The sequence below is a fragment of the Aquarana catesbeiana genome, linkage group LG01 (genome assembly GCF_042186555.1).
Source record: "Aquarana catesbeiana isolate 2022-GZ linkage group LG01, ASM4218655v1, whole genome shotgun sequence".
In the NCBI taxonomy this organism is placed as follows: Eukaryota; Metazoa; Chordata; class Amphibia; order Anura; family Ranidae; genus Aquarana; species Aquarana catesbeiana.
The window spans coordinates 611876993-611890697 of record NC_133324.1 but is presented as its reverse complement, the minus strand read 5'-3'; the positions used below and the strand labels follow the sequence as shown (position 1 = coordinate 611890697).

The 13705-nt window shown below is 42.7% G+C and overlaps 1 protein-coding gene across 2 annotated transcripts in view; it reads right to left on the bottom strand.

Annotated features, from left to right (window-relative positions):
• Positions 1 to 13705, bottom strand: part of IL12RB1 (interleukin 12 receptor subunit beta 1) — a 144179-nt gene that overhangs the window by 76917 nt on the left and 53557 nt on the right. For both annotated transcript variants that reach the window (XM_073599691.1, XM_073599697.1), the window contains exons 5-6: positions 13620 to 13704; positions 7502 to 7612 (exon numbers count right to left, since the gene is read on the bottom strand). In XM_073599691.1, coding sequence (XP_073455792.1) covers positions 7502 to 7612; positions 13620 to 13704 — 196 coding nt within the window. The remainder of the gene's footprint in view (positions 1 to 7501; positions 7613 to 13619; position 13705) is intronic.

The following is a 13705-nucleotide window of genomic DNA, read 5'->3' as shown; positions in this document are numbered from 1 at the left end:
ATCTGAAAAGTGATCCACGGTGAATAGCTTTTCAGAGATGTTTGACAGGTGGCTCCAAGGCAATATATTGCCTCTGTGTTTTTTTAACCCCTAAAAAGCCCCCAGCACCGCAGGGTGGTTTGCAGCATGGCCCTATTACTTTAAATGGGTCTTGTTTGGCAGTGGTACTGCCTGCAGAATGTGATGGGGGTAAAATTGTTGCTGCTGCTATGGCATGTGTACAACCACGTCTTCTAGAGAGGGGACCGCTAGTGTAATTAAGTCATAAAACAACAAATATCTCTACCTGCAAGCAACACCCTATCAGCTGCCCCTATCTATTCCAATGCTGCACACACTGATATAAGGCTTGAAACCCTGACTTTTATAAGAAAGGGGCTGGCACATAGGAAAACCTTCTCATTGGCCATTCTAAGCCACCTGACCTCAGTTCAAAAGCCAAGAAGTGCATGATTTGAAATTGGTTGCTATAGCAGTGAACAGTCGCATTAGTTCACTGTTTTCCAGAACTATGAATGAGTTTGGGTCAAATTTATGGTTGATCTAAACCCGAAGCTCTATATTAGTTAAGAGCTAGATTCAAGAAACTGTAATCGTTTTATTCAACTTCACCTATTAATAAAAGATACAAAATATACTAGAGAAGTGGAACAGACATCTGATGTCTATTTTATATCTGTATTTTACAATGAAGGCTTATTCATGATAGATGAAAAAAGTAAGAGACTAGATACCCATAGTCACAATTATTTGGATTTCATAAGGTAATAGTTACTGTAGTCAAAACAAAAAACCCTCCAGGTACATCTCTGCAATACATGCTCAACCGCAGCACCCTCTTTCCCCATAACAAAATGTTTCAACTACTGAAAAATGCCAATAGATTCACCAGAAAACCAGAAATCAACAACAGAAAGACTGACAGCTAATTACAGAAAACAAGTACTGAGAGGGTATCTACATGTATTTTCTTTCTGTGATATTTTATGTTCAGTTCAGACATTATGTTTTGTTCTATGCTTTTTTCACATTCAACAGAACCAGTACCTTGACCACAGGCCCTCAGACATTGCAATAAGGCCTTGTTCACATGGAGCATGCTACAGTGTGTGCCTGTGCAAGGACCCAGTTTATCTGCACAGGTGTTCCATGCAGGCAGTCCCATTGGGATGCAGCAGCTGCATGGACACAGCTGCTACTCTCAATTTGACATCCATGCGGGTGCATGGCCTTGAGCGCATACAGTGGGGTTGATTTACTAAAACTGCAGAGTGCAAAATCGAATGCAGCTGTGCATGGTAACCACTCAGCTTCTAACTTCAGCTTGTTCAATTAAGCTTTGACAAAAAAAAATGGAAGCTAATTTTGCACTCTCTAGTTTAGTAAATCAACCCCAATGTGTCATCAGGATCACTGCATCATCGGGAAATACAGATCACATTCTCAAAGTGGGGCTCCCTCTGGGATGGTGGCACGAGATCACAGATTTTGCCTTTGTATCAGAAAGGGTGAAACATCCTTCCTGAAGCTATCCCAAATTCCCCCCTCTTACTAAATGCCAGCATCTCAACCTTCCTCCTCACCACCCGCAATGCAGCACTTCTCCTTTTCCTCAACACCAACACCCTAACCCTCCTCACTGCCATCACCTCAACACTCCTCCTCACGCTCATCACCAGCACTCCAACCTTCCCCCTTCTCCTAATTGTCAGTACCCAAACACTCCTCCTTCTCACCACCATCACCTCAACCCGCCTTCTCATCACCAGCACCCAAACCTCCTTCTCCTCATATTCTCCTTCTACTTCATGGTATTCCACATGCTTGTCGAGCTTTGGGGTGAGTGTTGAGGAGCATCTGTGATAAAAGTTCATGACAGTTCAGTAATTTTTGAACAAATTTTTATTGACACAGAGTATCAAGAAAATGCAATGCATTTTGGGGGCACTACCTCGTCAAATACAATTGGGATAGCAGTGAGATTGAATTAAGATACCAGAAATTGGGTTGGATCTGAGCTGTCAGATCAGTTATCTTACAATGTTTGCATCCTAAAGCCTGGTACACACTATTACATCAACACAATGGCTGGAACTACGGTCCTTATGCCCCAAAACAGACCTAGGATGGGTAATCCTAATCACTTAGACAACACTCCAGATTGTCACTCATGACAACAGTAAATTCTAAATTTCAGCAGCCAATTAAGAAGTTACTAACAACACCGGTATCTTGCAAAACAATGCTGATGTTCATCAGTTCATAGACTGTTGGACTGTTCAGAATCTAAATTACTACCTGCTTCAGTAAATGAAACAGAATATCCCAGATTTGTCAAGACGTTCCTTCGACCTACTAGAGATACTATCCCGCTGCCAGCCCCAAGGGATCTTGCAACTTCTCCTACATTGGAGAAATGACCCGATACAAGGACTGGTTCGGGATGTCAAGTCCAGGACATCAAGGACTTAACTGGATGGCATTATCCATTTCATTCACTCAATTTATCATATTGAGTCAGATGAGGTTTCACATCTTGTGGCCCCACTGATTCAAAAATGGGGTTCAAGAATCATCTTTATCCTTTTATAAACTTACATTTTAACATTTAAATGTTTTCTTTCTCAGGTCTAAGGACAAGTCTTCTTTTATGGACTAAAGTTGAGTTATGGCTCAATAGTGACATCTGATGATTTCAGATGGGGGAGTGTTTTGGAACACTTATCATGTATCCATCGCCTTTGCATTGTATTTCATTATGTATTGCAGGGTTTCTTAACTGAGGTTCCATGGAACCGCAGGGTTCCACAAGAAGTTCCCAGGGGTTCTGCCATTATCTACCTGTCAATCACAGGCAGGTGACGGTTAAATCATACCCCCACCTAGCTGGCACTAGGAAATGCTCCTCCCTCGTATTTAGAGCAGTTCAGGAAAGCTGCTGTGAGTCCTCTTATGGCACACTTTTCCCCATCGGCCCTCCCTCTTCCCTCTCGTCCACCCCATGTGATATCACATACAAGCACCTGAGATGGACAGAAGAAGAGGGTTGGCAAGGAGCAGTGTGCCATAAGAGGACTCACAGCAGGTTTCCTGCACCACTCTGCATATGAAGGAAACCACTACCATAATGTGCCCTGCTGTGCCCCCCCCCCATGTAATGTACCCTGCTGTTCCCCATATAATGCACCCTGCTGTGCCCCCCATGTAATGTTCCCTGTTGTGCCCCCCCAAGCAATGTGCTCTGCTGCCCTGATGCAATGTGTTCTGCTGTGCCCCCTTTAAGGTGTCATGCCCTGCTGTGCCCCCCATGTACTGTGCCCTGCTGTTCCTCCCCTGTAACATGCCCTACAGTGCCCTCCATATAATGTGCCTTGCCCTGTTCCCCATGTAACATGCCCTGCTGTGCCCCAGTGTGAAAGGGGCCTAAGAAAAAAGGGAGAGAGATGCTGCACTGCTGACAATGAGTAATCAAACACAAAATACTACAATCTGTGTATAGTGTGTGATTCTAAGGTGTCAGTACTCAGAAGCATATGAGAATATATAATATTCCACAGCTAAGCAAATGGTGTAAACGAATAAACTTTAAGTCGAGAAAACAAAATACTGAACACTGTGCGATATACTGTGATCAATATCTTCTTAGAATTCCATTACATTTAGTAGTAATAATTCAAATGTATACCATTGCACATCTTTAATGACGCAAAGATTGTAACATATATATTTTATCGATTTGTACAATAAATAGATAACTTTTATGAATTTTTTTTGCATATTATTGTGTTTGGCTGCAACAAAGTCCCATGGGAGATACTTTCTGTCTATGTACTATTTGGGGATGGAGCAGCCTTGAACGCACAAATCTTCACTCTATTCTCTGGTTCTGCTACCCAGATTTTGCTTTATGTGAACATTTGTTATAATTGTTTGCGATTGAGTTTCTCTCTTTCATTTAGTACAGGGTTAACCCATAAAACAACTGATCCTTTTCTAAAGCCTAATTTTAAAGCACTATTAAACCCAAAAGCAAACATTTAATATATAGCAGCTTACCAATTCTTAGATGTGATGGCTGCATTCATTTTATTTTTCAGGATTTAATTCTTCTATTTTCAGCTCGTGATCCAGCCAGTAAGTCTGTTTTTTAAAAGAACAAGCTGCCCTGCAGGTTGTATCAGTTACAGGGAAGAGACAAACCATTTACCAATGACAGGGTGCTAACAATGATCAGCTTTTATTTATTAATCCCAAAAGCATAGGTGTGCGCAGCCTATTGCATTAGGGTCTGTGCCTCAGAGCTCAAACACATATGTATGTATGTGCATGTGTACGGGGGCGTACCTAGAGCATTTGGCACCCGGGGCGAGTCCTATATCTGGCACAACCCCACGTTAAAATGTAAAAACACTCCACTGTACCCCATGCATACCTCTGCATCCTTCAATATCTCTTTGTCACTAATGTGTACCCCCTCTCCATAACTGCACCTCTGAACCCCTATACATTAAACAGCGCCCTGCACCTCTGGACCCCTTTACATTTACACAGCACCCGGCACCTCTGGACCCCTTTACTTTTACACAGCACCCTGCATCTCTGGATCCCTTTACATTACACAGCCCCCTGCACCTCTGGGCCCCTTTACATTACACATCCCCATGCAACTCTGGACCCCTTTACATTAGACAGCAACCTGCATCTCTGGACCCCTTTACACTACACAGCACCCTGCACCTCTGGACTCCTTTACATTACACAGCACTCTGGACCCCTTTACATTACACAGCCCCCTGCACATCTGGACCCCTTTACATTACACAGCACCCTGCATCTCTGGACCCCTTTACATTACACAGCACCCTGCACCTCTGGACCCCTTTACATTACACAGCACCCTGCACCTCTGGACCCCTTTACATTGTACAGCACCCTGCACCTCTGGACCCTTTTACATTACCCAGCCCCCTGCACCTCTGGACCCCTTTACATTGCACTTCACCCACCACCTCTGGACCCCTTTACATTACACAGCACCCTACACCTCTGGACCCCTTTACATTACACAGCACCCTGCACCTCTGGACCCCTTTACATTACACAGCCCCCTGCACCTTTTTACATTACACAGCCCCCTGCACCTCTGGACCCCTTTACATTGCACTGCAACCTGCACCTCTGGACCCTTTTACATTGCACAGCCCCCTGCACCTCTGGACCCCTTTACATAGCACTGCACCCTGCACCTCTGGACCCCTTTACATTACACAGCACCCTGCACCTCTGGACCCCTTTAAATTACACAAACCCCCCACAGCTCTGGACCCCTGCATGTTACACAGACCCCCCTCCTAACAGTTCTGTACCCCCTGCATGTTACACAGACCCCCTCCCTAACAGGTTTTGGACACCATGCATGTTACACAGACCCCCCTAACAGTTCTGGACCCCCTGCTGGTTACAAAGATCCCCCCCTTCAGTACAAACTCCCCCATTTAGTACAGAGACGCCTATTCAGTGAAGACCCCCCATTCAGTACAGACCCCCCTACAGTGCAGACCCCCCATTCAGTAAAGACCCTCCATTCAGTACAGACCCCCCATTCAGTACAGACCCCCATTAAGTACAGACCCCCCTTTTGTACAGACCCCCCAGTGCAGACCCCTCCCCCATTCAGTACAGACCGCCCATTCAGTACAAACCCCCCCTTCAGTACAAACTCCCCCATTCAGTACAGACCACCCCTTCAGTACAGACCCCCCTATTCAGTACAGACCCCCCCTCACTACAGATCCCCCCTCATTCAGTACCTCAGATCAGCGCGGGACATGCACAGCAGGTCCCCTCCCCCTGTGTAACCATAAACAGAGAGGAGGGGGAGGCGGATTCACTCTGCTCAGCTGTGTGAGACAGCTGGGACTACTCAGAGCTGCTCAGACAGCCCGCAGCCATGAGAGAAGGGGATCGTTGGGGCAGTAGTGTTGCCCTGGGCCCAGCCGACGGGCATCATCCGGGTGTGTCCCACACCCCCCTTCCCCCTCTTGCAACGCCACTGCAGCTCACCTCTCCATGCTCTAACTTGTCCTGTCACTGCGCGGCTGTCTAAACCTGCCCGCTGTCACCCCTTTAGTCACAGAGGGGGGCGCCGAGCTGACACCTTTCCAGTGTGTGGCACCCGAGGCGGCTCGCCCCCCACTTGGTATGCCACTGCATGTGTATGTATACTGACAATATCGGTAGAGCAGTGGACAGTGTTAGTAGGTCAGAGGCTGGTGTCAGTAGGGCAGAGATTGGTGTCAGTAGGGCAGTAGATGGTATTGGTAGTTTTTATTTGTATTATTTAATTTTTTTTTACAATTTTCTTTTTTTTACAAATTTTTTAGAAGCCCCGTTAGGGGACTTTAGTGAAATATCAGGGGTTTAAATAGGGGAATTTGCACCACACAGGGTGTGCCCAGGCACACCTGGCACACCCTGTGCAAACGCCTATGCCCAAAAGGAAAAACTGTTGCTGTAACTACCATATTTATCAGAGTATAACACACACAGGTGTATAACACGCACCCTAATTTTAAGAGGGAAGTTTCAGGAAAAAAGCTTTCCACAGCCCCCTGCACAGCACACGGACCGCTGCAAGGCACATGGACCCCCTGCACAGCACATGGACCCCCGCACAGCACACGGACCCCTTGCAAAGCACATCGCCCCTTTCCCTGCACAGTTCACAGCTCCCTTTCATTATAATGTCCCCCTGCACTCCCAGGAGATCCCCAGTCTCCTGGGACAGCATTGCCAGCATACTCTAAAGTTGAGAAAACATCACTGCCAGCTCCTTCTCATACACCGCTCCTCCTGTGTCACTCTCATTGTAAATCAAAGCTTCTAAATACCTCTTAATACCCCATTAACGCCGCTGTCTCATGGGCACGGTCATGTGACTATCCTCTGCTTTTCATTGATGGTCACATGACCGCTCTCCTCCTCCAATCAAAAGCTACACTCGAGGAGGAGGCAAAGCGGGGGGAGGAGAGCGTCCAGAACGAGGAGGTGTGTTACTGGCCAGATCACCAGGTGAAAACAGAGCAAAAAACATAAAAACATCTAAATAAATAAATAAAACAAATGCAGCCATCGCCTCTATATATTGGTTTTGGGTTTAATACCGCTTTAGCCTATAATGAGCTGTATGAACAGGGCATAAAAAAAAAGGGAAGTATGTCCCCTCCTTTAAATCATTCACATGTGTGTGGAATACAAATTCTAGCTATGCAGTTCTGTAAACAATACAGGCTTTACATAGCAAACAGAAAGCTAGCATGGTGCTACTTATACCTTTTGTTGGTTGCACATGTTAAAAATAAAAATTATTAATATGCAATGTTTCATATTAATCTAACATTAAAACTTTTTGTATTTTGTATTTTTTTTTTGGATATAGTACATTTATAACATACAGCATATATACAAAAAAAGTTATACCTTCCCTTTTAATCAAGTTTACCTGCAGGAATATATACTGATCGACTCCATTCACTCCAAACACTTTCTTTATACTTCTGGCGGATTTTAATGTAGTGCTCTTTGTCACCATCAAGATTAATTGTGCAACTTTCTGTAGAGAGATCATTTTATGTTGTAAATAAACATCATCCTGACAAATCGTCTTTCACATTGAAAAAAAAAAAGGTTAGTTGAATCAATTACAAATAAAACAAAAGATAAAAACAAAACAAAAGGTAAATTATGATTGTACAAGTACATAGTGCTCATTTTCAATAATCGCTGATTAGTGCTCCAAATTTATATAGGAGCTTTGGGTGTGGTGATGCAGAACATTAGAGCCAAAAAGAAGAATACTGCAGATTATCAGAGTGCATCCCCCCACCAAAAAAACTCCAATGATTGGGTGGCCTGAGATGGGAGAAAGAGTCTCCTCATGAAGTGTAAACATTAAGATGGCATAGTAGATAACTTGCAGGTTTCTGGATGTACTGTCCATTGATTCCAGATCTTTTGATATTTAGTAGGACAGCCTCTGCAGCTACTGTATATATGAGTTGTGGAGGAGAGGCATTGACATGAAGCAGCCAAGAATCCAACATAGTAGGAGAAAAGGCTTGGAAACAAGTGAGTTCTATCTGTTTACTAGCAATAAATAGTCAGTAACCTTGGGGCATCATGGGGAAAGCCCAAAGTTGGAGATTAAACATGCCTGAGACATTTGAGCATATTGGGCACAGAGGGCTATAGTTGGGCTTAAATCTAGATAGCCGAACTGGTGGCAAATAGGACCTGTGTAGAATATATAACTGTATGACTCAGTCTAGTTGTGAGAAACTTGTTTGCAGGCTTCCAACACTTCTTCTCACCACTCCTCCTCATCCAAACCTCCAACATTCCTGACAAATAATTTTTATTACTGTATTCACATACATTTTGGTGGGGTTTTTTTTATTGATTTAACTCATTTTCTATTCCATTTGTCACCTAGTCAACCAGTGAAAGTAAATCTGCCCATTTTATATTTGGTTTTATATTTCACTGCCCCAACTCTAATTCTAGCGACAGATGTTATAACTGATTTTTAACTCAACTGTATTTTAAGCTACATTTTGTTTATTCCTCTCACAAAAATGCCTTTTTACGTTTTATTTTAGACAACACAATCAAATTGCTCAATTATATATAAAAAAAATCATAAAAATATAAAACCAAAAATGGTAACATGATATTTACTGTAATTTTTGGAAACTGATTTTACTGAAGCAAAATGCCTTTTTTTCTGTATCAATCATTTTTATTAAAATTTCAGGTAATAACAAAAACATTATAAAGTAGCTAAATTAAGTACAAAATGGAACGGTCGTCATAGTCAATATATAAGAAAATGGCGACAATAACATAAATGAAGGAAGGGGGGTTCAGCCAAGATCCCATGGAAAGTCCGTAAGTAGGTATGAGAAACTACGCCAAGATGGTCAACTATAAAGAGTCTCATGTAGTAATACTGTATAATATATACATGGCCAAATATTGGCCATGTTTTTAAAAAAGGCCAAGCGACAGATGGGCCTTGCATCAGACCAATGTTGCCGGCCCGATGGAGGGGTCAAACAGGACTACACCTGCCCACCCTACCACCTGGGCAGGTGATAACTATATTAGTGCAAATGAACTATAACAAATATAGGAGCCACAATGGCACCAAACAATAGGCTTATACGTCTATCATGAGATCATCAAAAAAAGGAATGTATTGAAATCATCATCATATCCTTTAAGTTAACTTGTCACATATAAAAGCTAGACAGAAACCTTAAATTGGGAATAGAGGTTCGACCAGAGAACTGAAATGGCACCAGAGTAAACTGATAGAAAAAGCGATAAAAGAAAAGGGAAAGAAAGAAAAGAAGGGAAAGGAGTGGAGAAGTGAGAATACGCCCATCCGGGAATCCACCAGGCCATCAATCCAGTACCAACCTTTGGTGTACAGTACTTGTAAGTAAGAAAGACAGGCCTTTTTTTTTTTAAACATATTTTATACCTGTTTCTACCCCATAGTACCTAGCTACTTTTGACAGTGCAACAAAAATGTGTACCTTTAAACACTACCTACCTTTTGTGACATTTGAAAAACAACATATTAACGAATATGTAAGCCCACCATTTCATATTCCTGATATGCGCCTGCTGTACAATGTACTTGTATGAAATAGTATCCTGTTCTCATTGTATTCCTTAAAAAAACGTACCACATCTGTGATATTTGAGGTTACAGGAAGTAGTTTTGTTTCCTGGCCCAGGGGTACTGTTGCAAGCCACAGAGATTTTCGGTTCCCCTTTTGCTATAAGAGCTATGGATATGACCCCGTGAGCTGAGCTCCAATCCTAGTTGAAGTCTTCAGAGGGGAAACGCGTCGGTTGGAGAAAGCCATGATGTCAGCGTGCATGGACTGCAATGCAGGCGGCCACGCCACTACGAGTACCTGTGCTTTTATCTCTTTTTAAATAAACAGCATGTTTTAGCAATAATACACTATTAGTCCTCTTTTCATCCCTATATCCATCCGTGATCCCGGAGCCGGAGACAGTTTGGAGCTTTATATGGGCAGCAACACTGATTGATCTTTTAGCTGTGAACAATTCAATCATCATTTGGAATTTACTTGGGACTATTTTTTTTACAATATTTGTACACTAGATTTCACCTTATTGGTATCTAGCACATTGTTTCATATAGTCAGATATTTTCTTTTTAAATGTTTTATTGTTTTTTGTTTTATGCAATGTTGTTATATATATGATTCTATTAGTGCATATGTTTATATCCTTATCTTATTTTATGTACTATATTTTGTTCATTTTGGGCATTGACTCATTGACACTTACTGAGACAGCGCACTATATATATTTTTTCCTGTTCAAACATGACTGTGCACCAGTGCACAAAGCAAGGTCCATAAAGACATGGATGAGCAAATTTGGGGTGGAGGAACAAACTGAACCGGGGGGTGTTAGGCCCATCCCTATTCCTGACCTCAAGCCCATAGAACACATTTGGAATGAATTAGAGTGGAGACTGCGAGCCAGACCTTCTCGTCCACATCAGTGCATGACCTCACAATTGCGCTTCTGGAAAAACGGTCAAACATTCCTATAGACACACTCCTAAACCTTGTGGACAGCCTTCCCAGAAGAGTTGAAGCTGTTATAGCTGCAAAGGGTGGGCCAACTCAATATTGAACCCTATGGACTAAGATTGGGATGCCATCAAATTTCATGTGCGTGTAAGGGCAGGCGTCCCAATACTTTTGGTAATATAGCGTATTCACATCAGTCCCTGCCCTCAAGGAGCTTACAATCTAAGGTCCCTAACTCACATTCATACATACACATACTAGACAGGACAGGAGCCAATTAACCTATCAGCATGTCCTTGGAGTGTGTGTGAAAACCCTTGCAGGCACAGAAAGAAAATACAAGCTTCAGGCAGGTAGTGCCGTGGGTTGATTCAAACGGACCACCCCTTGTACTGCCATTTATTTATTTTTACTTTTATCTTTTATTATTTAACAAGAGTTTTCTGTGCTGGTAGGGTTAAGTTGTGCAACGTTTTGTGTGCAATGTGTTTTATATTCAGTGTGCAGTTGTGATGGCTCACTGACTTCCCGCTACCACTTGTAAACACAGAAGCCACATAGGAAGTTTTTCACTACTCGATTTTTTTCAACACTACTCAATTCTTGGGCATGCTTTGATCCTATTCCGAACCCACCCGAGCAAGCCTGTCAAGAATCTGTCATGTGGGTTCCAAATAGGAACTAAACATGGCCGAGCTCATCCCTACTCACTTCCTCTACCACACACTGCATCAGAAAATGTCATCTGTTAGAACATTGAGGAAATGCATATTGGAAGACTTCCTCTGATGGCTTATGATTCCTTGATGTTTGGTTCGCCTTTTTCAAAAGCAGGTTTCATAAGTTAAGCATGACCATGATCTTTACATCTGTGAAAGGTTCCAAGTTTGCAGGCAAGGATTCCTTTTATCTCTTATACAGACCTCTCTGCATTACCATTATATTTACCCTTAAAACTCACTTAGCATATCCTCAATCAAGTCAATAGTTTTCCAGATCTTCTTCTTCCTACCTTCCAGAAGTAGGAGATTTATGTGCTGTAATGTCAATGAAACACTAAATGTCCCTTTTAAATAACTAAATAAAAAATGTATTTAAAGTTGATGGGAATCAGACTAGAATATTTTACATGCCAAATCATGTGTGAGTACCAGAGACTAGAGAAGGTACTCCTCCATTCTCTAATAATTTTTTTTTTTTTTTACTTGTCACAGGTTAACGATATAAAAAACACAAAACTTAAAGGAGAACTTCAGTCAATACAAATAATCCTAGACGTAAACGTAAAGTGTTTGTTATCCCAACGTTTCATATTCCTGATATGTGCCTTTTGTAGCATGTACTCCTATGAAAAAGTATCCTGTTTTCTTTATATTGCTTCCTTTGTGTGAAATCCCTGAGGTTCCTGTCAGTCCCTCTACTTTCCAATTAAAAACTGACCACACTAAGCAGGGGAACACACCATGGTCAGTTCTTTAGCTATGCTGGGAACTCAGCCTGCTCACCTCTAATGATCAGACTTGTCCTTACACGCCTTCCCTGCACAGCCTTTCATTGGGCAGCTCAGTGTACTGTTTCTCCCCCCCCCCCAGCTCTTATGCAGCTGAGAGTCCCCCCACTGCAAAAGTGATCTAAAAAGGCTAAGTATTTATCTCAACACAGCTTCCAGTGTCTCAAGGAGGCGCAGGTGACATCACTGTGCCTCACCTCTGCCTTCTGTGATACCTGGAAGTTTAAAATCCCTCAGTAATATGCTCCAGCCAAAGGCAGGGGTGTATTCTCAAGAATTTCGAGCTATCCAAGGAGGCAGTGGTGAAGCACCTTGATGTCACTCATGTCTACGGAATGCTTCAGAAGGCAGAGCTCAGGTAAGTATATATATTGTATATACAGTATCTCACAAAAGAGAGTACAACCCCTCATATTTTTGTAAATATTTTATTACAGGCAGTCCCCGAGTTACGAACGGGCTGGGGACCGTAGGTTTGTTCTTAAGTTGAATATGTTCGTAAGTCAGAACAGCATGGGCAGAACGTCAGATACGTCGTTTTCCGATGTTCCGTAGAATGTGCCCTCCGTCAAAAAGGGTCCGTCATCGAAAAGATTCCGTCGAATGTGCCCGCTGTCGAAAAGGTTCCGTCGAATGTGCCCGCCGTCCTGTTTGTAAGTAGGAGTCGTTCGCAACTCGGGGACTTCCTGTATATCTTTTAATGTGACCACACTGAAGAAATTATACTTTACTACAATGTAAAGCAGTGAGTGTACAGCTTGTATAACAGTGTCAATTTGCTGCCCCTCAAAATACTGTATATATTGTACATTCACATCATTCCCTGTACTCAAGGAGCTTACAATCTAAGGTCCTTAACTCACATTCATACATACAAGGGGCAATTTAGACAGAATCCATCCAATTAACCTACTATCATGTCTTTGGAGTGTGGGAGGAAACCAGAGTACCCGGAGGAAACCCACGCAGACACAGGGAGAACATTCATACCTCAAGCAGGTATTGTCATGGTTGGGATTTGAACCAGCGACCCTAGTGCTACTAGGCAGAAGTGTTAGCCACTGCACAACTTTGCTGTTGGTGTGATTTCAGACAGACTGACTATGTTAGGAATTAGAGCACATCCATCTCAGTGCCGTCAGTTTCTCTGACTGTCCGCCAATGATCAGATTTGTGCTGACACCCCCCCCGCACAGCCATTCACTGGGAAGTGTTTAGCGTACTTCTAAGAACCCACTTGTTTATATTGAGGGGGCTGGTTTATCTAAAAGCCTCCATAATGACCCTTCTAAGTGAGCTGACATAAAGGCCAGGTAGCACATACTTGAATCCCTGCATTATTTTGTTGGGGCCCCAAACCTCAAATGTGCTCGATTTTTTGTGAACCCATGAAAGCAACAAACCTGGACCTCATCCTTACTAGGATACACTAAATTACTTCATAATTCTAACATTCATAACAATAGTACCTTTGCAAATAGGCAACTTGGTGTGATCGTTTTCAATTAGGAAACAGTTGGACGTATTGCTGGTTTCAGATGTATTACACTGAACC